General features: G+C 39.5%; 1 protein-coding gene across 1 annotated transcript in view; it reads left to right on the forward strand.

The window, feature by feature from the left end:
• Positions 1-23731, forward strand: part of LRP1B (LDL receptor related protein 1B) — a 989801-nt gene that overhangs the window by 733045 nt on the left and 233025 nt on the right. Inside the window, exons 15-18 of the mRNA XM_070957016.1 lie at positions 7717-7839; positions 11360-11500; positions 14203-14328; positions 21435-21551. Of these exons, the coding sequence (XP_070813117.1) occupies positions 7717-7839; positions 11360-11500; positions 14203-14328; positions 21435-21551 (507 nt within the window). The remainder of the gene's footprint in view (positions 1-7716; positions 7840-11359; positions 11501-14202; positions 14329-21434; positions 21552-23731) is intronic.

A 23731-nucleotide genomic window follows, 5' to 3' on the forward strand; every position in this document is an offset into this window, starting at 1 on the left:
ATCATGTATTACATTGTATTCAATAGAAATTTCATAAAACTAATTTTACAGAATTTGGCTATTAATTATGATAGTTATATTATGATTGTTGTTGTTGTTGTTATTATTATTATTATTAGTATTAGTATTATTATTATTATTTATCTTTTTTAAACATGAAACTCAGTCAACTGAACATTTAAAAAGGTGTCACAAATACAATTGTCTGGTGCTAATGGTTGATACTGGTTGCTGCCAGCGTCCTACCATGTTTCCCTGAAAATAAGACCCTGTCTTATTTTCTTTTGGACCCCGAAATAAGGGCTTGGCTTTATTATTGGGGAGTCTTATTATTTTGGGGGTGCAGGAGGCCCAGGCAGCCTGTGCACTCACAGCTGGGAGTCTGGGGGAGAGACGCTCCATTCGTGCACTTCCATCAAGCCCCTCCTCTTCCACAGGGTGTGTGTGTATAGAACGCGAGCAGCCCGAAGGCACCAAGCCACGGCAGTACCTGTCCCCACCCACTGCTCACACACCTCCCAGGCCTCACCATGTTGATGTGGGCAAAGCTGGTGAGCACCAGGTCCTTGAGCTCATAGCCAGTACCACCGGCGTCCACCACCAGCACCAACATGGAAGCCACGGCCTGGGCCAGCTCTCCCTGCAAGCTCCAGCTCCAGCCATCACCATAGAGTGGGAAGCACACTGCCAGAGCAGCCACTGCCCTGGCTGGGTTTTGGAAGCTGCAGAGGCAGAGTTTGGGGAAGAAAAAGAGAGACTTCTGCTGCTTTCCTTGCATGCAGCCAAAAGCAGAAGCCTGAGGCCTCCCCTTCCCCCGTGCTCTCTCTACTCTGATTGCCCAAGTGTTGACTGACCAGAGCACCTACTGGTAAGCTCGTAGGTTCAGTTTACTTTATCCAAGCACCCAGCAGTGAGACACCGGGCAACCGTGCCGAGGGCAGTGCCGATAGACACAGCTCGGCCAGCCTAGTGATGGCCAACGCTCCTCACCCACAGCTGTGCTTGGCCAACAGTGGCAGCCCCACAAAGGAAGCTCCGGGGTGGGATGCTTGCACTGGGACTGCTGTGGTGGGTGCTTGGTAGTGCAGGCTATGCAGACATGGCACCTGGGTGCGGGAGCAAAAGGGGGTGGGCCGCCACCATGGAGCAGGATCAGGCACTCAAGGTCTACGGTTGGTGCCACGGGTGGCAAAAAGGGCAGGGGGTGCAGGAGTTTGCAGTGATGTGGCTTGCCTTGAGAGGGTTGGGGGGGAAGAGGGACGTGTGTGTGTGTGTGTGTGTGTGTGTGTGAGAGAGAGAGAGAGGGGGGGGGGGCTTATTTTGGGGCCAGGGTGTATATTTAGGCCCACCCAAAAATCAGGCTTGGCCTTATTTTTAGGACATGTTCTATTTTCGGGGAAACATGGTAGTTTCAACCAAGTATCTTCTTAAAACATGATGTTCCGAGTAGCACAGTTTTTTGCTATTATTATTATTATTATTATTATTATTATTATTATTATTATTATATACACAAAAAATGACAGTATACACAGCAAACGAGATAACCATGCTGGATTTCGTATCACAAATCACTAGTCGAACACTTCTCAAGTGTTAATTTATTGGTTCGATTTATATGCCACCCTTCTCCGGAGACAGGGCGGTTTACAATGCGTTAAGCAATATCCTTCATACTTTTGTATATACCTGCTTAGTAGGGCTTTCGGGGCCCCCTAAGCGGTGTTCTTTTTTATACAAAGTCAGCTTATTGCCCCCACAATCCGGGTCCTCATTTTACCTACTTTGAAAGGATGGAAGGCTGAGTCAACCTTGAGTCTGGTGAGATTTGAACTTGCAGTAATTGCAGGCAGCTGGTGTTACTTAACAGCACTTTAGTTTGCTGCGCCACCAATATTATTATTATTATTATTATTTCTTTTATTCATTAAACATGAAACTCAAATTATTATTATTATTATTATTATTATTATTATTATTATTATTATTATTATTATTGATCTCTGGAGGGCTCGGGCCAGGGGTTGTCCTCTGTCCTGGTCCTATTAGATCTCTCAGCGGCTTTTGATACCATCAATCATGGTATCATGCTGCACCGGCTGGAAGAGTTAGGGGTGGGGGGCACCGTGTTGCGGTGGTTCTCCTCCTTTCTCTCTGACCGGTCACAGTCTGTGTTGGCGAGGGGACAGAGGTCGACTCCAAGGCCCCTTGTATATGGGGTGCCACAAGGGTTGGTCCTCTTGCCCCTTATGTTCAACATTTATGTGAAGCCACTGGGTGAGATCATCCGTGGTTTCGGGGTGAAGTACCACCAGTACGCTGATGACACCCAGCTGTACATCTCCACCCCGGACCACCCCAATGATGCCCTTGAAGTGATGTCCCGGTGCCTGGAGGCTGTACGGATCTGGATGGGGAGAAGCAGACTCAGGCTCATCCCATCCAAGACCGAGTGGCTGTGGTTTCCGACATCCCGATATAGTCAGTTGGTGCCATCACTGACTATTGGGGGCGAGTTGTTGGCCCCCACGGAGAGGGCTCACAACTTGGGTGTCCTCCTGGACTCACAGCTGTCTTTAGAAGGGCATCTGATGGCTGTGGTCAGGAGGGCATTTTATCAGGTTCGCCTGATTCGCCAGTTGTGTCCCTTTCTGGATTGGGATTCATTAAATACGGTCACTCATGCCCTTGTCACTTCCCGCCTGGACTACTGCAATGCTCTCTACATGGGGCTCCCCTTGAGGAGCACCTGGAGGCTCCAGCTGGTCCAGAATGCAGCCGCGTGGGTGGTTATGGGAGTGATGTGGCGCTCCCATGTGACCCCCCCTCCTGCACGAACTGCACTGGCTCCAAGTGGTCTTCCGGGTGCGCTTCAAGGTTTTGGTTACCACCTTTAGAGCGCTCCATGGTCTAGGACCGGGGTATCTATGAGACCGCCTTCTGCCACCAGTAGCCTCTCACTGACCAGTACGCTCCCACAGAGAGGGGCTTCTTAGGGTGCTGTCGGTCAAACAGTGTCAACCGGCGGCCCCCAGGGGGAGAGTCTTCTATGTGGGAGCACCTGCCATCTGGAACAAGCTCCCCCCAGAGATACGGAGGATCACTGATCTGCGTGCTTTCCGCCGTGCCCTCAAAATATTCCTATTCCAGCAGGCCGGCCTGGCCTAACCTCTTTTTTAAACTGTTTTTTAAATTTTTTAAATTTTAAATTTGCCGTATAAAAATTGGGGTTTTAAAATTTGTTTTCTGGGCCAAATTATTTAATAGTATTTTAATGGTTTTTTAACATTTGTATTACATGTATTTTATCTTTTGGCTGTTCACCGCCCTGAGTCCTTCGGGAGTAGGGCGGTATATAAATTCAATAAACTATAACTAACTTATTATTGTTATTATTGTTATTATTATTATTGTTGTTGTTGTTATTATTGTTGTTCTTGTTGTTATTATTATTATTATATAAGATATCAACTATTTGCTGAAGATCATCATACATACATTTTCCAGAAGTCAAGATATAAATCAAACAATAAATAAATCTCAATATTTTTCTCAATAAAGAGTATGAAAACGTTTGAGTTTTCTAAAAATATATTATGTAGCTAACAGAAAATTTACAAATGGAAAGTTACAAAAACAAATGATGGCAGGACTTGTGAAAAAATTCTAAAATTGGCCTGATGTTATATCCATGAGGTATAGAATTGGATCATCGGTCCTTAGTGCTCTCTGAGCTTGGTTGATTTCTTGCAGATGTTTCATTACCCAAACTAGGTAACATCATCAGTGCAGTTTGATGTTACCTAGTTTGGATAATGAAATGTTTGCATGAAAACAATCAAGCTCAGAGAGCACCAAAGATCCCACAGTTCAACTTTGAACTACAAATATTCTCCTGTATTAGAATTGAGTCAGTCTGGAATGGGAATTATGGATTGAATATAATCTGTCAGAGCATTAGTAGTGGGATTTATTCAGTGGAATGCCCTTTCCAGAAAAGTATGACACTTCCTCTAATCTCTTGCTGTCAGAATATTGGAGTGTTGTTAGTTTGGATAACTTTCACATACCGAAAAAAATCGTGCTTTGCTATAATTAGTCTTCAAACTTACCTGTTGCTTTTTTAGATCTGATTGTTACTTGATTTTATATTTATTGGGCTGGATACCCATATAATGATAATTACAGATGTCACTTTAGCTACAGCCAACCATTTAAAATATACAGCATTGGCTTTACGTTTTTGTATTTTCTCTGATTTGTTTGGTTTGTTAATACATTATTCATCAATATATAAAATATTGATATAAAGATATATATTGAGAATGAGTCAAAGGCTTAAAATACTGAGTTGTTTGTTCTGTGTTATCTAAGAGTTTTTCAGACCTCACAATTCAGATTATTTTTAGTGTGGCCATTAGTGACATGTATAAGATCCACTCAATCTCAAAGAAATCTAAAAACATCATTAAGAGAATTAATGGGAACAGTTCTGTGTTCTAGTTAATTTTAAAAAAAATTCTTGTAAAAATCCATTTATACTTTAATCAATGATTTCCATATGTACACATCCATCAAGACTTGTAGTAGTAGTTATAGGCTTCAAAAATCTGAGTATTGATTTGGATTTAAAAATGTATATAACATGTTCTTCCCTAAACAATTGCACAAGAAATTCAATCTGAATTAAGTAGCAGAAGTAGTAATAAAGAGCCTGAATGTCCTTGTTTTGTCACCTGGGGTTAAAAGGAAATTAATTAGCATGACTTCATCTTGAGCAATAGGTTACATATGTGCTATTTTAAGTATTTTCCTTATTAAAGTACATGCTTCCCTCCCCATTATAGATTTTATTGTTATTACTTCTTGGACATTTATTTAAAAAAATAAATTACTCTAAATAGGTAATAATAGATCTCTCATTTAACCTTCCACCAGGACATCAATTAGGAAATTGGAGGGTGGAGCTTTTGGAGCTTTTATTGTCTATCTGGAATAATGAGGTGCTGTTATTCCCTCTGGATTATGCTGTTTATTAAAGTACTATGTTATTTTTTAAAAACTTTTTTATACTTAAAAAAGTCCCAAAATATTGGACTTGGGCAGCTTAGAAATGTAAATATAGATAAATCTATATCTCAAATGTCATTATTCCTGGTTATGTTCTTATGTTGAGGGGTCCACCAGGAGGAGCAAAGAAGCAATTTTATGTATATTAGGCCATTTCAAAAAGAAGCTTTTCAGTGTATACCTAAAATTGTGTCTTAGTAGCAAGGATGTCAAACTCATGTCATCATGGCGGTATCACATGATGTAGCAGGACTTTTTTTCTCCTTCGCTAGACTGGGCATGGGTGTGGCCATTGCGTGATGCATCTGGCCCGCGGGCCAGGAGTTTGACAGCCCTGCTTAGTAAGAAGCAATGTGGCAGCAGTAGTGAGCATTGCATTTCTATGATCTGCAATATAATGATTCCAAGTTTTAGAAATCAAGATGCATTAAACAAACATACAAAATGTTATGAATGATGTTTGGTGTTAAGGAGTAGAAGTTATGTACTACTCTTCCTGTTGGTATCAGGTCATTTCCTAGTGAAAAAAACTAAAATCATGATATAATAAATTAAACTCTGTTTTCATAAGGATCTACTGCAAAGCATGTTTTTTTCCCATACTGAGAATTTTATATGAAATGCTACGGTCTTCCTTACAAAAAAATGTCCCAATTGCATACAATTATTAACACTATAAATATACAGTACATTCCCAGATCTATTGTACACAAAGCTTTTCAAAATAATAGAGCATCAGTAGTCTGAATAATATGAATAATTGAACAAAGGTCTGAGCAAACCGTAAGACCTGGAGAATTCATTGACTATCAGCAATTCTTTTAAAAGTAGACTGGAATTTAGTTGGTTGTGGTCATGAAGAATTTTTAAACAATGCCTTTGGTCCCCAATTGGTAGGATGATTGACTTCATTTATTTCCTTCTTTTCCTGCAATCCCCAGGAAGTTTACTGTTTTGTATATGAATGAGAAGGAAGGTCTACAGACAAGCATAACATTAAAAGATTGGAGGGTATCTTGTCTAAGAGTCAAAACAAAACAACCCAAACCCAGCAATACTGTTGGTTTTGTAAATAATGAATGCGATACAGGTCCCTCATTCAATGAACATAGAATTTAATTTTAGCTAGAACATGGGAAATATTATTGGGATAGCAGAAAGATAGATACAAAGGTAAGGCAAAATTAACAAGGGATTAATATAAGCAAGTATACATATGTGTACTTGTGTCTCACATTGATTGTGTTTGAGAGAATGGTATACTCGATACATAAATGAATATGAAAATGCAATCAGTGTTGCCTAAAAACTATTATGAAGCTTCTGATAGTCATATTGATTCTTAGGCTAAACAATAAAGTTGAATCAATATGGATATACCTAGCAGCTGTGCTTCACACTAAAAGTCAATGGTGAATAGAACAATCTAAATTAAGCCTTATTGACACAATTCTGAATAGCTAAATAGTTACGCTAAATAGTATTATGGAGCTTGTAAATATCTAAGGTCTCTCTAACATTTGGTTTGTGGAATTAATTGGGCAAGTTCCAAACCAATGAGAAAGGCTTTCAGTCAGGTTTAGCTATTCTGTCAAACTAATACTAGACATGCTTCTGAACTTTCACTGATGCTGTTGAAATGTTCCTCCTCAGGGAACAAAAAAGAAAAACATTATTGGATTTGGCCTGAATGTTGTGGCTTGGATGAATGAAAGGTTGTTCTTCAAATTCCTTAGATGTTCTAAGAACAGAACAGAAACATCAATTTTAATCTCCAAAATAGATTCAGGTAGAATTTAGTGAACACACTAGCAACATACAGTACATATTTTTTTTAAAAAAACAACAACAACCCATAGATGTTGATGACATTTCTGTGTATATTTCTGCACTATTACTCAACAAAGGCAGGTAATAATACATATCGTTTTTCATGTTTCACTACATATTTAAGAAATCAATTCTTCCCCATTCATTTTTCAAATATTCTACCATACTTAAAGTGATTAAAAAAAGTGAACCAAGAATGTAAATGAATCATCAATGCATTCCATTTTCCTTGATATGTTTGCTTATTTATTTATTTATTTATTTATTTATTTATTTATTTATTTATTTATTTATTTATTTATTTATTTATTTATTTATGCAGTCTATATGATGGTATGCTTGCATTAGTTCATCTTTGGAAATGTCCCAGCAGCTGCAGGCGGGAGTAGGGGGATTGAAAGTAGGGAATATTGAAAGCCTGAGACTTTGATCTTATTGCTTAATCATCCTGTTAGTGATTCCACTGAAATCTCCACGAAGTGTAAACCAACCTCCTTCACCTGTCCTGTTGGTGGTAATAACAAAATTTAGTTAGATTTGTTTGTCTGTCTTTAAAAAAAAAAGAAATACCTTTGTACAAAATGTGATATGTCTTTCTGATCATGGACAAAGAGGAAGGTTGAGGTGCAAATAAAATAAACAGAGTGTTTCCCTGTGGATTGCAAGTGTAAAAGATAAGACTGTCGGAAAGTGCATTGATCCAAACAGTATGCCTGTAGAGAATGTTCTTATGTTTTTCTACCCACCTTTTCATCATGTTGCTTGGGATATTTTTATTGAAGGTTTTTTTTTTTTCTTTTCTTTTTTTAATTCCAGGTGACAACGCATGCCGTATTAATAATGGAGGCTGCAGTACCCTGTGTTTAGTGATACCTGGAGGCAGAATGTGCGCTTGTGCTGATAATCATCATTTGGAGGAAAACAGTACAACCTGCATGTGTATGATCTTCATGAGAAAATTTTGTATTTCTCCTGTAGGAAAGATAGTCAGAGTAATAACTATACACTATAAAAAGGGCAGGATTCACCAACATCAAGCAGATAAAAAGCCCAGCATTTTGCATTAAGCAGCTTTCATTCTCTTGGGAATTTGTATGATGTGAAGGAAACCCTTCTGAGAAATGTAATAGAAATTCAGAATGACAATTGCTTAATTACTTATAGATGAGAAATTCACATCAGTATAAAACTTCTTTTTTTAACAAAGAATCTTTTAAAAAAGAATAGTGGAAGGCTGAAAAAGCTTTCTTACTCACAATCCTTCTGCTCATCTCCAGCACTCTTCTGCTCGTAATGAGAAGGTAAAAAGGATTGAGGTAGAGATGCAACTCGGGCATCGGCCAGTGTTGTGCAAAGACATCCTGGATTCTGCCTCCCATTAAGTAATAGCAATTAATCTAGGAGACTCCCCAAGTTGTGGACCACATGCTTTACGGCAAATGCAGAAAGGCACAACAGAACCAACAAAACTGATGGGTGAACCCCACCTTACTACCATAGATACATACTGTAATATGAAATGAAGAATTAAATTACCTCAATGGTAATTTGTTAGATAATTTGACCTAAAAAAGGTGAAAAGCAGTATTGTTTCCTTTTCCTTTTCCTTTTCCTTTTCCTTTTCCTTTTCCTTTCCTTTCCTTCCCTTCCCTTTCCCTTCCCTTCCCTTCCCTTCCCTTCCCTTCCCTTCCCTTCCCTTCCCTTCCCTCCCCTATGAAAAGCTAAAGTTGCCAGTGTGTCCTCCAGAACTGGACTTACTTAAACAGGATTAATTATGAAAGCAATAACAAGCCAAACTATAGGAATCTGTCCAGGCAGCTGCCTAGAGTGAAAAATGACTTGAAAGAATCCTTTTCCCTTTCCCCTTTCCTTATTTTTTACACAATAGCATGGCCTTATTGAAACTGTTTCTTTCTTGGTTTGTAAGTATATTGTGAAGAAAAGAAGATAATAATGTCTAAACGTTGACACACTCATTATTTCATTGATGCTTGCTAACTCCTCTTTGTGGTGTAAGTTTTTCAGTCATCATTAGCTGGTCTTAGTGAGATCCAAAAATAGCTTTTTAGATGTGATTTTTAAAAGTTTCTTAAGGATTATCTTCCTACATATTTTTAAATAGATAGTTGAAGTGGTTTTTTTCCCCTCCCTTCACTTTGGATGCAATCGTACGGGCATCCGGCTGGTAAATGCTCAGTTCCATCCAATCTCATTGACTTTATCCCAAATCAAGGGATTACAGCAGTTGTTTCAAGCCTGTGGCCGGATGCATCACTCGCAGGTCATGCCTCCAAGCTCCGCAAAGGGAAAAAACATCACGATAAGTCACGTTACGGCAATGTGATGCCACGAGTTTGACACCCGTGGATTAAAAGGTCATAAAAAGGGAGTTTATTTGGGATAAAATCTTCCCAATATCTTAAAAGTTTCATGAAATTTGTGCATATGTAAAATAAATAATAAACATACCTATAATTTTAGTCTTTTTGATTTTATGTTCAGCTGACCAATACAGTTAAACACAAATTATCTCATCCAATACTAACAAATCATTATTTTATATACAATGTGAGTCGCTGCCAGTTGTTTAGCTGGTGTTGGTCTTCATATGCATCACATTTATTCCAAGAACCTGGGATATCCTAACGTACTGGCATAAATACTTCCAAAAATCCCTGCAGAAAATAATGATAAACCATGTTTATATTATTGTCCACAAAACTACAGTGATGTGTCTGTGTACTTACCAGAAGAGCTCAATTTGAGAGCATCTTTACTTTTATCATATGTGTTACTTATTGGATGAATCAGTATGTATCTAAGACCACCAAATGTTGTGATGTATGTAAAATGACACAAATGGTAACATAATTAAAGGAAAAAGTATTTCCTTTAATATTTTAGTAGTGCAAATACAGATTTGTTTGATAACATGAAACAAGTTTAAAGATATGTTGCACCATAAGCTACTTTAAAACCAAACTAAACTGAAGATGAAATAACAGATAGACAATTTAGTCAAAATATTTATTTAGTTTGAGGAACATATATCTTGTTCTTCAGCATACAATTAATTATAGTTTTAATATTTCCCAAGTTCTTGAATAGCAGATTGATTGATCCAATTTATATGGCTGCCATCTGCCTTAAAAAAAACCACCTGGTGACCACCACCGTCAACACCAAAAGTGAATATTTCATTAAAAACAAACAAAAACAAAGCAAACTGAGGTCTAATACAATGTCCACAATCACCAATCACTTATTTTCATACTGGAGCTCCCACTGGTGTGGGCATATAATATCACTAACATCCTGGTCTCAGTGCCAAGGGGAAGAGCATAAATTGACAGATCTGACAATACTTTTGAGAGTCCCAAAGCATGTCCTGAAGTATGTCTATGGAGATTCTCAGGTCAAAGGTGCTTTTTCAAGAGGCAACTGGATTTTCTGATTTTTTTGAAGTCATTTCACTTCTCACCCAAGAAGCTTCTTCAACTCTGACTGGATGGTGGGGAATGGAAGGATTTACATTCCTTGCAGACAGCTGTCATTTGCATTCTTTTAGCAAGTTGTTAAGGCCACCTGGAGGTTTACCTATGTCATCAGGGTCACCTGAGTGGTGTATATTGATGTAGAGCCTTCTTGGAACTGTTGAAAGGACTCTGTTGTAGATTGAAGATAGACGATGTTATATCCCTCCTCCTCTGTTGAGAGAGGGCTGTTCAATTTTGACATATATGGCCTTTTTAACCCCTCCTCCAAACCTGAAGTAATTCTGTGTAACCCTTTAAGAAAATAGCAATAGTTTGACAAAAGCTTAACCTGATAGGAAATTTTTACCAAACACAGGTAGTCCTCAATTTATGACCACAACTGAGCCCAAAATTTATGTTGCTAAATGAAAAATTTTGCCCCATTTTATGACTTTTCTTGCCACATTTGTCAAATGAATCACTGCAGTTGCTAAATTAGTAATCCGGTTGTTAAGTGAATCTGACTTCCCCATTGACTTTGCTTGTTAGAAGGTTGCAAAAGGTGATCACATGACCTGGGACACTGCAACCATCATAAATGTGATTTAAGCACCCAAATGTAAATCACGTGATGCTGATCACATGATGCTGATCGGGATGCTGCAACGGTCTTAGGTGTGAAAAATGGCCATAAGTCACTTTTTAAAGTGCCACTATAACGTCGAACGGTCACTAAGAGAACTGTTGTAAGTCCAGGACTACCTGTAAATAAACAAATAATTAAAAGCAAAAAAAAAAAAAAAAGCACTGAAAACAATTAAATAAATCAGCTATATGTGCCTCTAGGGACCACCAAATAGAATTATTTTGAATTTGGAATATTTACTAAGAATTGAAACATTTAAAAATCTTCATTGCAAATAATAATAATAATAGGTTTCTATTAACAATAATGTGTCCTATTTGTATCTTTGTCCCTTTAGTTAATTCTGAAGAAGTATTACCTAAGTTATGCAAAGTGGGTGAATTTCAGTGCAGGAACAAACACTGCATCCAAGATGGCTGGCGATGTGATGGTGATGATGATTGCCTGGATGGCTCTGATGAACATTCAGACATTTGTTGTATGTATCTGTGAATAATATGAGCTATAGTGTCTATTTGTTTCAGTTGTTGTTATGAGAGTTTAGATATAATGTATTCAAAAAATGTAAACAACTAAAGGGAATGAAAATAAAATAAATGTGAAAATAAATCATGTAATTATTGGACCACATAGACATGCATTTGCTTTATATTCTACTGGAAGAGCACTGCTTCAGAACGTGAATAATGCCAATGATTTAAAAATCTAATGTGTTTGCTTTGATCAAATGCCCTCTGACCTTGTTTTGTTGCTGGGCCAGATGCAAACTGCTTGCAAATGAAGATAATCAATTTAAATATATTGAGGATAGAATTACTTGCAGAAAATAGCTAAATATTTCAATGCTTCTTGGTAATATTTTAAGGAGTCTAAAAAATAAACATAAGTTTGGAAAAGGATATATTTTTTTTACAGCTTTATAACATGTTAAAGTAAGCCAAAGGAAATAAATCATAATACAAACAATAGTATTGTCTTTTTCAGATGTTTCAGAAATGGCAATTATTTATGTAATACATGACAGCAACAGTGTGCAGGATCTTTGTTTCCATGAAGTTTTAAACTTTTTCCAACTTTTTAAAAAGTTATAACGAGAAGAGATAGCGCAGTTCCATAGTGTTATGTATAAGACCTATATCAATCTTTCCCAGATCAAACATACATTTTCAAAACCCTGTTTTTCCTACCCCATGGGGGGGGGGGAATTTGCAAATACTTTAACACTCAAGTATTCATCTCCTTTCTCAACCCTTTCAAACTTGCATTTAAATGTTGATTGTGATGCCTAATATTTTGTCACAGTGGTTTGGGGGTACTATGTGATTTTATTGGTTACTTTTATGGAAAAAGGTTTTCAAAATACTTTTAAGTTTAAATTTAATTTAAATTAAATATTTTAAAATACCATCCGACCATACTTCTACAGTCCAAATAAAATTCCAATGTTCTCACCAGCAAGTCAATATCTCATTCACTCTTAACATACAGCTGGATGTCATGTAGAGGATGGTGTTTTAGCATACAACTGGTGGTAATTCCACTCTAGAACTTGTATCCATATCTAGTTATTGTGATTATCTGGCTGAGGAGGTTCAAACTTATGCAGTGGAAACAGTACCTCCCCTTGATATATGGCACAGTTGATGGCCACTTGTGTGAACTGTCTTAGATTGACTTAGTGTTTGTTATCTTCAGTTCTTGAGGAAGGTACTTAGTGGTCTTGTTGACTCTATATAATACTAAGCATTCACATATACATTTCTGCAGGACTGAGTTGTAGTCAACCCAGGCTATGCTCAGATGAGCCTTTCTAGATTTTGAATTTTAGGTGACTGCTCTATCTCTGAGCAACTGGGGTTTTGATCTTCTGGTGTTGTCTCAATGCCTTTCTGAGCTTTGCTCATGTACCTTTCTCAACCCTTTCAAACTTGCATTTAAATGTTGATTGCGATGGTACTGTAACTTGGTGACTATGATGTGTGATAGAACTTTCCATTTTGCGAGGAGGCAAATTATTGACTGGTAGTTGGATGGAGTTGAATCCTTGTGGAGGTCTTTCGTGATCAACTTTGTCCTTCCTTGTGTTAATCGGTCTAGGTGGGAGGCTGCTACTAGCAGCTGATTCATCTTTGCTGTTAGGCATCCATGCCTAAATTTCTGTAGCCAGTAGATATAGATCCTCTCTGGCCAAGTGCTGTCCAGCTCTTCCAGTTCTTGAGCTGCCATTGGATGTCTGCTACTATAATGGTGACTGGTTCCTATCTGGGAGATGTCTCTGGTCTGCTCTCAGGTCTTGCAGCCACTTTCCATTGATGTTATGTGTCTTCTCTTTAATCCATATGTTCTTCCAGCATATTCAGTTTCTGCTACTGGTGGCTCTACTGTTACTATATTATTGCACTGCAATTGGGAGTACACCTTGATGGTTCTTTAGAGAACACGGCATTTATCTTCTTGCGTCTGCTTCTCTGGTGTATTTCCTTAGCCTGATAGCTAATGCTGAGCCTTTTTAAGCCATCTGTAGGGTTTCATCTATAGTAGGGATTGTTGTGAGGGCTTTATTGGCATATTCTAGCATACTATCTATATCTATATCTATATCTATATCTATATCTATATCTATATCTATATCTATATCTATATCTATATCTATATCTATATCTATATCTATATCTATATCTATATCTATCTATCTATCTATCTATCTAGAGAGGGGGGAGAGAGAGAGGAGAGAGAGAGAGAGAGAGAGAGAGAGAGAGAGAGAGAGAAGTTTTGATTGGAAGAAAGTAAAGCATTTAAATGAAGAATGAAAGCATTAGTGAAGAATTAGGTTAGTATGGCCAGAGGAAAAGATCAAAAATATAAATAATCCATAGAGGATCAATACCATCCAACACAAGGTTAAGTATAATTAAGCCTTTTGTGGTCTTAAAATTTTGTATCTTCTCCATATTAACTTAAAGCTTTTGTCCTTTATTTTATTTGTTTCTGGTCTCCTTATAGTAAGGGATATTTTTTATCCCTCGTTTCATAGTTTGCTCTAAGATTAAAAAAAGAAAAGAAAATGCTAAACATTTATTGTCTCTTTTTTCAGTGTATACAATTTATTATAAGACATATTTACAGTGGATTGTAATGGTTGTTGCTGAATATAAAAGGTATTATTATTATGTCTTCCAGTTAATCATAGTTGTCCTGACAATCAATTTAAATGCCATAATAACCGATGCATCCCTAAGAGATGGCTTTGTGATGGAGCAAATGATTGTGGTAACAATGAAGATGAATCAAATGAGACTTGTGCAGGTAAAAAGAAACAATCAAACAAATCAAGCACATTTCCTGGTGATTATGTTTGATCTTAAGCCTCTGTTGAGTATGTTCGGATCCAAAATTTTGGTCTGAAGTAAACCAAGCCATTACTGGTTACCATCAATTTTAAATATTTAAACAGCAACCATGTTGTTTCTAACATGGTTGCTGTTTTACTTAATCTTGTTAATTGGCTCTACTTTACTAAGTAATTTCATCTGTCCATATGGACTAATTCATTATTGGTCTAGTAGAAGCATATGCTTTTCTCCTCTCCGCACTCACTTCTGGAGTTTGGCATTTAGCAGGTATGTTGTGAGATACTGTTATGAGTCAGGCCATAGATTAATTGCCATGTAAACTTTTGGTAATGAAAAGACCTAATAATTATTAACCATATTCTCTCTGTATAACACATTTCAATCTCGGCAGCTTTGCAGAATAACATGCACAGGCAAGAGATTTCCAGACTAGAGATGGTAGTTATGGAAACACTCAGTAATTGGTTGGCCTCATGGGAAGAATGGAAAGAAAAATCTATGGATTTAACAAAACGTAATTTTAAGAGAAAGCCAGTTTGTTTAAGGTATGAGACTAGAAACTGGGAGAATATGAGTTCTAGTCCTTCCTTAGGTACCAAGCTAGCTGGGTGACATTGGGCCAGTCACTCTCAGCCCTTGGAAGAGGCAATGGTAAAACCATTTCTGAAAAACCTTGTCAAAAAAAGTGCAGGGACTAGTCCATGTAGTTTCCAGGAGTCAAAACTGATTTAAAGGCATTGTTATTATTATTTTAAAAGAGGGAAAATGTAATGGAAAGCTGAATGTTTCCTTTGGCTTCATTTTTGTTGCAATAATATCTAGCTGAACTGTGACCATGACACATCTGTTAAGTCTTACCTAAGAGCTACATTGAACTGTATGAAACCAGGAGATCTTGCTGAGCCTTGCTCAGAGAAACCTGAGAGTACTTCCTAATCAGCACCAATGAGATGGCACTGCTCATTGTGTTCTTATGTGGGGATGTCATGGCACAGTGGCTTAATGACACTAGAACTGCTGGCCAGAACTGGTCTGCGCTCCAGCGGTTTGAGCCCAGCTTTCTGAGACGAGGTTAGCTGCTGTCTACCCAGCCGTTTGAAAGCATGCAATATTGCAAGTAGATAAATGGGTACCACTTCAGTGGAGGAAGCCTAGCTGCATTCATGCTTGCAGGGAGTGGGAGCCGGCATTGGACCTGGCCAGACATGAGGCAATGCAATACAATGTGAAATGAAACTGGCAGAGGAGCCCAGAAGAGCCAGCAACCTGAGTGCTGCTAGTCAGCTGGTGTAAGCTAATTTGCCCCCCGTAGTGCACCTAGGATAGGCATGCAAGGGCTGAACAGAATGAACTAGCAATTTAGGACTGCATTGTGTCTAGCATTTGCAAATTTCCCTAACATTGTATGACATATGATAGATGATAGATAGATAGATAGATAGATAGATAGATAGATAGATAGATAGATAGATAGATAGAGTAAGTAAGTAAGTAAGTAAGTAAGTAAGTAAGTAAGTAAGTAAGTAAGTAAGTAAGTAAGTAAGTAAATGAAGAATTCTGATGGTGTCTATTCAAATTTTTTATTGTATTTGCTCTCAGGCAGTTATTCTCACTATTTTCTGAATTCCTTTCCTAGCACCATTTAGCATCTTCATTGCTGATAGGATTTTTATTTTTTGTTAAAAAAATAAGGATTCCCAAGCTTATTAAGATTAGATAATTAAAATATAATCTTAAACTTGTCTTACTTTTTTATTCAAGAAATAAGAGAATCAGGCTTGTTAATTAAGATTTTTTAGTTACTTCTAATTATCATATAATTATAAATTGTAAAGTTGGATCTTGGAAAGTATCTAGTCCAACCCAGTACTCTAGTGCTATCCACCAGATAGCCATCTACCCTTTCTATAAATATTTTCAGTGAAGTAGATTCTTTTGTCTTCTGAGGCAGATTCTTCCCTTGTTGAATAATTTGTTATAAAAAGCTTCATGATTTACCACCAAAAACGAAATCCCTTGTTTCTTGTCATGCATTCTGGAACAACTCTGAACAATTCTGTTCTGGTAGTTCCTATTTTTGAAGACAATCATCATATCTCTCTGCAGTCTCTTTTTTTTTTCTGTAGGCTACATACATCTGAAACTGTTTAGTTTATAAGCTTTTCCTTCTTTATCTTCTTGGTTGCTCCCCACTATATCAGCTCCAGTTTATCAATATCCTTCCTAAATTATGATATCAAGAAGTGGATGCAATCTACTAGGCATTGCATGAGCAACAGCAACAAAAAGGAACATTAAGTATCTTGGTTTTAACAATATATTTCTGTTGATTCAGTGCAAAACTGCATTTGCTTTTTTTGCAGTTACACTCATTGTTGTCTCATAATTCAACTTGTGTTCCACTGTTGTTCTGTATAGTTCCTTTCATCCTATACTCATGTCTGTGATTTTTCTTACCCAAGTCAAGGGTTTTACATTTTTCCCTCTTAAAATATATATTTCATGGTTTTTGCTCATTGTTCCAGTTTGATATTCAGTGCTAACCTGTAAGGCAGACATTCTCAATAGAGACCTGACAATTATTTAAAGGGTTCCTCAAGGGTATAAAGATTTAAAAAAGCTATTCTAATGTAGTTAATATCCCCCCAATTTTGTATCATCTGAAAAACTCGCCTTTCTTTGTTGTGCTTTTTTGATGACGTTTTTGATGTTAGGTCTTCATTTTAAATCTTAAGATACGATAGAACCTAGAAACTTGAAGGTCTCTACTGTTGATACTGTGTTGTCTAGTATTGTAAGAGGTGGTAGTATAAGAGGGTTTCTCCTAAAGTCTACCACCATTTCTACAGTTTTGAGTATATTTCTTTAGTATATTTATAATATTGTGTGTGTGTGTGTGTGTGTGTGTGTGTGTGTGTGTGTGTGTGTGGGGTGAAATTCGACCACCTCGGCCCACCTCGGTTCGCTGAACTGAACTGATTTAAATCTCCCTCCCTGCAAGCTGCAAGCCTTCGCATGTTGGCTTGAGAGGCTTTGGCAGCGAAGCGAGCAACCGGCCGCACTCGCCCTCTCAACACTGCAGCAAAAGCCACTCGAGTCACTGACACTTGATTTGATTTGATTTGATTTATTAGATTTCTATACTGCCCTTCTCCCGAAGGACTAGGGTGGTGTACAGCCATATTAAAACACATATAAATATACAAAATTTAAAACAATTTAAAATTGAAAATATAAAAAATATAAAAATTTGGCCCATAGATTAAAACACACATACACCCATTCTAAAATTTGTATTAGGCCAGGCCGGCTTGCTGGAACAAGAGGGTCTTCAAGGCGTGGCGAAAGGTACGCAGGTCGGGGATGAGACAAATCTCAAGAGGCAGCTCATTCCAGAGGGTTGGTGCCCCCACAGAGAAGGCTCTCCCCCTGGGTGTTGCCAGTCGGCACCCTGAGGAGCCCCTCTCTATGAGAGCGTATTGGCCGGTGGGAGGCTGTTGCTGGCAGCAGGTGGTCTCGTATATACCCCGGTCCTAAGCCATGGAGCGCTTTAAAGGTGGTGACCAACACTTTGAATCACACTCGGAAGACCACTGGGAGTCAGTGCAGCTTGCGCAGGAGGGGTGTTACGTGGTTGAACCGAGTTGCCCCCATAACCACCCGCGCAGCTGCATTCTGGACCAGTTGGAGCCTCCGAGTGCTCTTCAAGGGGAGCCCCATGTAGAGAGCATTACAGTAGTCCAGACGTGATGTGACGAGGGCATGAGTGACCATGCACAGGGCATCCCAGTCCAGAAAGGGACGCAACTGGTGTATCAGGCAAACCTGATAAAAAGCTTCCCTGGCCACAGCCGTCATATGATCTTCCAAGGACAGCTGTGCATCCAGGAGGACACCCAAGTTGCGAACTCTCTCTGAGGGGGACAAGATCTCACTCCCAATAGTCAGAGAGGGAGCCAGCTGACTATATCGGGACACCGGAAACCACAGCCATTCGGTCTTGGAAGAGTTGAGTCTGAGCTTGTTCCTCCCCATCCAGATCCGCACGGCCTCTAGGCACCGGGACATCACATCAAGGGCATCATTGGGGTGGTCCGGGATGGAGATGTACAGCTGAGTATCATCAGCGTACTGATGGTACTTCACCCTGAAACCATGGATGATCTCACCCAGCGGCTTCACATAAATGTTGAACAGAAGGACACGAGGACTGACCCTTGTGGCATCCCACATATAAGGTGCCTCGGGGTCGACCTCTGTCCCCCTGCCAACACAGAATGCGACCGGTTGGAGAGAAAGGAAGAGAATCACCACAACACGGTGCCCCCCACCCCCAACTCTTCCAACCGGTGCAGCATGATACCATGGTCGATGGTATCAAAAGCCACTGAGAGGTCTAATAGGACCACGACAGAGGAACAACCCCTGTCCTGAGCCCTCCAGAGATCATCAACCAACGCAAACAATGCCGTTTCCGTGCTGTACCCAGGCCTGAAGCCCAAATGGAATGGATCCAGATAAACCGTTTATCTAGGTACTGGGGAAACTGTCGCGCCACCACACTCTCAACAAACTTTGCCACAAAGGGAAGGTTGGAGACTGGAAGATAATTTGCTAACACTGCTGGGTCCAGGGAAGGCTTCTCGAGGAGAGGCCTCACCACCACCTCTTTCAAGGCAGTGGGAAAGTCACCCTCACTCAATGAAGCATTTATAATCCCCTGGAGCCAGCCTTGTGTCATCTCCCGAGAGGCCAGCACCAACCAGGAGGGACACGGGTCCAATAAACGTGGCTGCGCTCAGTCTACCCAGAATCCTGTCCACGTCTTCGGGAGTCACAGGATCAAACTCTTCCCAGATAATATTCTCAAGACTCACCCCGTCTCCCTCCCCAGACTCATCCAGTCAAAGTCCAAGTCTTCCCGAATCTGAGCGATTTTGTCATATAGATACTGCACAGGACGCCCTGCCCTCCAAGGCGTCCTCCCGCGCTCCCTGGTGGAGCAGGGAGCGGGTCACTCTAAACAGGGCAGCCGGGCGATTATCTGATGATGCAATAAGAGTGGCAAAATAGTTACATTTTGCCGCTTTTATTGCCACTAGGTAAGTCTTAATATGAGATCTTACCAGTGTTCGGTCGGATTCAGAAAGGCTGGCCCTCCAACTGCTCTCCAGGCATCTTTTCCGGTGCTTCATCTTTCTCAGCTCCTCGGTGAACCAAGGAGCCAGATGAGACCGGCGCCGGGTCAGAGGCCACATAGGCACGACCTGATCCAAAGCTCCAGCGGCCGCCCTGTCCCAGGCAGCCAGTAGGTCTTCAGTCGAGGCGTGAGCCAGAGCCTCAGGGAATGGCCCAAGTTCCGTCTGGAACCTATCAGGTTCCATCAGGTGCCTGGGACAGTACCATCACATCGGTTCCGCCTCCCTGTGGCAGGGTGTGGTGGTTCGAAGGTCAAAGGGAAGGAGGGAGTGATCTGACCATGACAAGGGCTTAGTCACTATATCCCCTATCTCAAGAGCACTCAACCACTGACCAGAGACAAAAACCAAGTCCAGCGTGTTTCCCCCCATGTGAGTAGGGACATGAACTAACTGGGTCAGGTCCATAGCCGCATGGAAGCCATGAACTCCCGAGCTGCCTCAGACGTCTCACCGATGGATGGCAAGTTAAAATCCCCCATGACCATAACCACCACCGCAGCCATAACGTTGAGCAGCTTGGGCAGGGCTGCCGCCATGTGGCAGGGAGCCAGGTACGTGATCAGCACGCCCATCTGTACCCCATGACCCCACTTCACAAGGAGAGACTCACATCCGGCAGTCTGAGGCACAGTGACCTCCCTCAGCCCAAGACCTTCTTTAATGACAACCGCCACCCCCCACCCCTCCCCTGTGACCTTGGCTGATGAAATGCACAAAAACTGGGTGGGCACATTTCAATGACGGGGGACCTCCCCCGGCCCAACCAGGTCTCCGTAATACCCGCCAGGTCCGCTCCCCCCCTCCTGAACAAGATCGCAAATGAAGGGGGCTTTATTTACTACGGACCTGGCATTGCATAACCTCAGCCGAAGGCCCAGACCCTGAGGATCTGTGCAACCCGGGGAATGAGCAGAGCATTGGGGACCGGAGTGCACAATTGTTCAAAGACAACGAGCGTGCACTCCCAAAACATGATATGGCCCCCTGCTCCAACCATATCTGTCCCTCCCAGCCATAGTACTGATGGAATGGCCCTCATAAAATTGGACTCTAGCCCTCTCCCTAACATCCGACCCCACAACCCTAATGCCACAGCCCCTGCCTGACCTGAACCCAACCCTGGTGGGTTTTTCCCCAAACCCACTCTGGTTACCCATGAACCCCTTAAAATCTTATCTAAAAACAAACTTAAAAAGCCCCTCAACCCTCTCTTTGCGCCATCCCCGGTGCTGCTGTTGTCCCGCTCGGCTCCTGTGCGCTGACTCTCTGCGCATGTGCAGAAGGTTCTGCACATACGCAGAAGGTTCTGTGCATATGCAGAAGAGGTGCATGGGAGCGTAGCATGTGCACATGCGCACTCACATCTCCAAACCAGTACAAAAGGTAAGTGCATTTTACCCCTTGTGTGTGTATGTACATTTTCCTGGGAAGGTTGGTTTTTTTTTTTAATATGGTTTGTCATTGCCTCCTTCCTAGGTCTGAGAGAAGGTGACTAGTACACCAAATTGGCACTCCATATAGAGACATTGATAAAGAGAAAGAAAGGAAAAGGAAGCGATTAGATTGAAGTGACATGTTAACGTTGACATTTTAATAAATCTTCTAAAAATTGCAATTGTCTTATTCAGTATATGAATTTTATATATATGGCATTTAAAAAGCTTCTAGCATATGAAATTGCAACAAAAAGTACAGTGCATGGCAAATATATATATGTGTGTGTGTATGTCAGCATGTCAAGATGCATTTATCCTAGTGCTGACATAAGAAGGAGAAAACCTGACAGTGTATATGTCTGACTCAAGGAGATTTTATTTGACCTCCAATCTGTAATTTTAATATCAATTTATCATTCAAGCAAGAGTATGTCAACTAGATCAGTTTTCCTGTGGGAATGGACGCTGCATTCCACGTTCATGGTTGTGTGATCAAGAGGATGATTGTGGTGATCAGTCAGATGAAGCAGCAACTTGTGGTAAGTTGAATCACAGACTTTATAAATAGAATATTTGATTCATATAAGAAATTAATTTGTAATTTGATACTACTCATGACAAGCCATGTATTGCCTAGCTATTCTGTTGTCTTACATATTAAACTCCTCTAGGAATGAATATCATGCTCCCAGTATTTAGGCAACAGATGATTAGATAACTAGGTTACATACATTCTTTCGTAAAATAAATACTACAATTTTCCTGTCTATAATTCAATATTATTCATTTGTTTGTTTCTTGGACACACCAAGTACTTGACAAAGTATATAAATCAAACACTTTAGATATAATAGGATTTTATTCAAAATAGATTAAAATATAATCTTATATTATGGAGAAAAAACAATTCAGAAAACTTTCTATTTCTTTTTTTAAACAAACAAACAAATCACCACCACCACCAAAAGAATAATGTGTCGTCTTCCACATGGACTTATATCTTCCTTTCATTAATTAGTTTAGCAAAATAGTAAATAAAATAAGCGGGGAGAGGAAATTATTAGAAATAATTCATTTTAGCAAATGATGGTGGTGCTTGGGAATTAGGGAAGAAGGGATAAAGTGTCCTAAAATGAATGTAGAAGCACAGGAACATTTCAGAAACACAATGAAAACTTGTCTTCTATTGTTAGAAAGAATTTCATTTGACAAGAATAAAGAGTCACAGCTGCAGACAGGAAGAGAAGGATGAAGAAAAGAAAAAAAAATAGAAATTTAATCTTTAGAAGATTAGAAATCTATTACTGCCAATAAATGTAATAAAAGTTTGTAAAATAAAGCTAAATAAAATAATAATACTAAATAAAATGGCTAGTGATGTATAGAAGAATCCAAATCTGGAAATTTCTGCTGCTGCCAAATCCTAGAAAGAGTTTATGTCTGTAAAGCTAAGGAATTATGATGTTATGTTATGATTTCTGTACTATATAAACTTGTACTGCATGTGGATCTTGCTGGAAATCAATATGCTTCTATAAATTTTTGTGACTATAACTGCCTTTGGCATGAAATGTGACCATTTTTATAGTAACTAGCCACAGATGGGGTTTGTTAATCTTCTCTCCTTAGCAAGCTCAGCTGCACTGACTTCACTAGGAAAAACAAATTGATATGATCTTTAATATGTGTGGAATACAACCCATCTTCCTTAACTCTATGGCCTCAAAATATCTAAGGTGTTTCATAAATCATATATGTGTGGTCACTCTACTGCAATGAAACCACATACTAATTCAACGATTATGATTGCTCTTTTGATACGCAAGTGTGCAGCCTTTTTAGTTCTTCCTTTGTCCCACCTCATCTGGTCTCTTACAGGCACAGTGCTGACAGCAGAGGCATGAGTATTGATTTAGCTCTTATGGTAGAAAAGCTAGTGTGGTTTCTCTCTTGGGATCTATATAATTAGCAGAAATTCTTAACTCTGCTTCTTAGCTTTGTTATGGGAAAATGATTGACTATTATTAATGACAATCTAAATTAAGTCCCCTTCATATTTCTCTTCTATCCTCAAAAAAAAAAATTCTAAGCTTAATAAGGTGATATAAAGTTACTGAGTTGAATATATCTCAACATATAGTGTTCACATGCGATAAAAATAAAAAAGAATGCTATTGTGGCTATAAAATCTATCTACACCTCTAATTTAGAGAGAGAAAAACAACAGGATTAAAAGGATTAAAACCACTGTTAAATGGCCTTTTATCCTTTTTAAATTGATATTCTGGCTTTTATCAGCTACATTGCATCTAACCTTGTGAAAAGTGGCAATTAAGCCATTTGCTTTTATACATTTTGAAAATCATGTAATTGTTCTGATGATCATCTTTTTGAGGCTCTTTCTGTTAAAAGCTAAGCATTCTCTCCAGTGGTGGGATTCAAAATTTTTTACTACCAGTTCTGTGGGCATGGCTTGGTGGGCGTGGCATTGCTTGGTGGGCATGGCTTGGTGGGTGTGGCGAGGAAGGATACTGTAAAACCTCCATTCCCACCCCCACTCCAGGGGAAAGTTACTGCAAAATCCCCATTTCCTCCCAATCAGCTGGGACTCGGAAGGCAGAGAATAGATGGGGACGGAGCCAGTCAGAGGTGGTATTTACCGGTTCTCCGAACTACTCAAAATTTCCGCTACCGGTTCTCCAGAACTGGTCAGAACCTG

Source organism: Pituophis catenifer, unplaced genomic scaffold (genome assembly GCF_029215685.1).
Source record: "Pituophis catenifer annectens isolate HBS135680 unplaced genomic scaffold, rPitCat1.0.hap2 SCAF_1, whole genome shotgun sequence".
NCBI lineage: Eukaryota > Metazoa > Chordata > Lepidosauria > Squamata > Colubridae > Pituophis > Pituophis catenifer.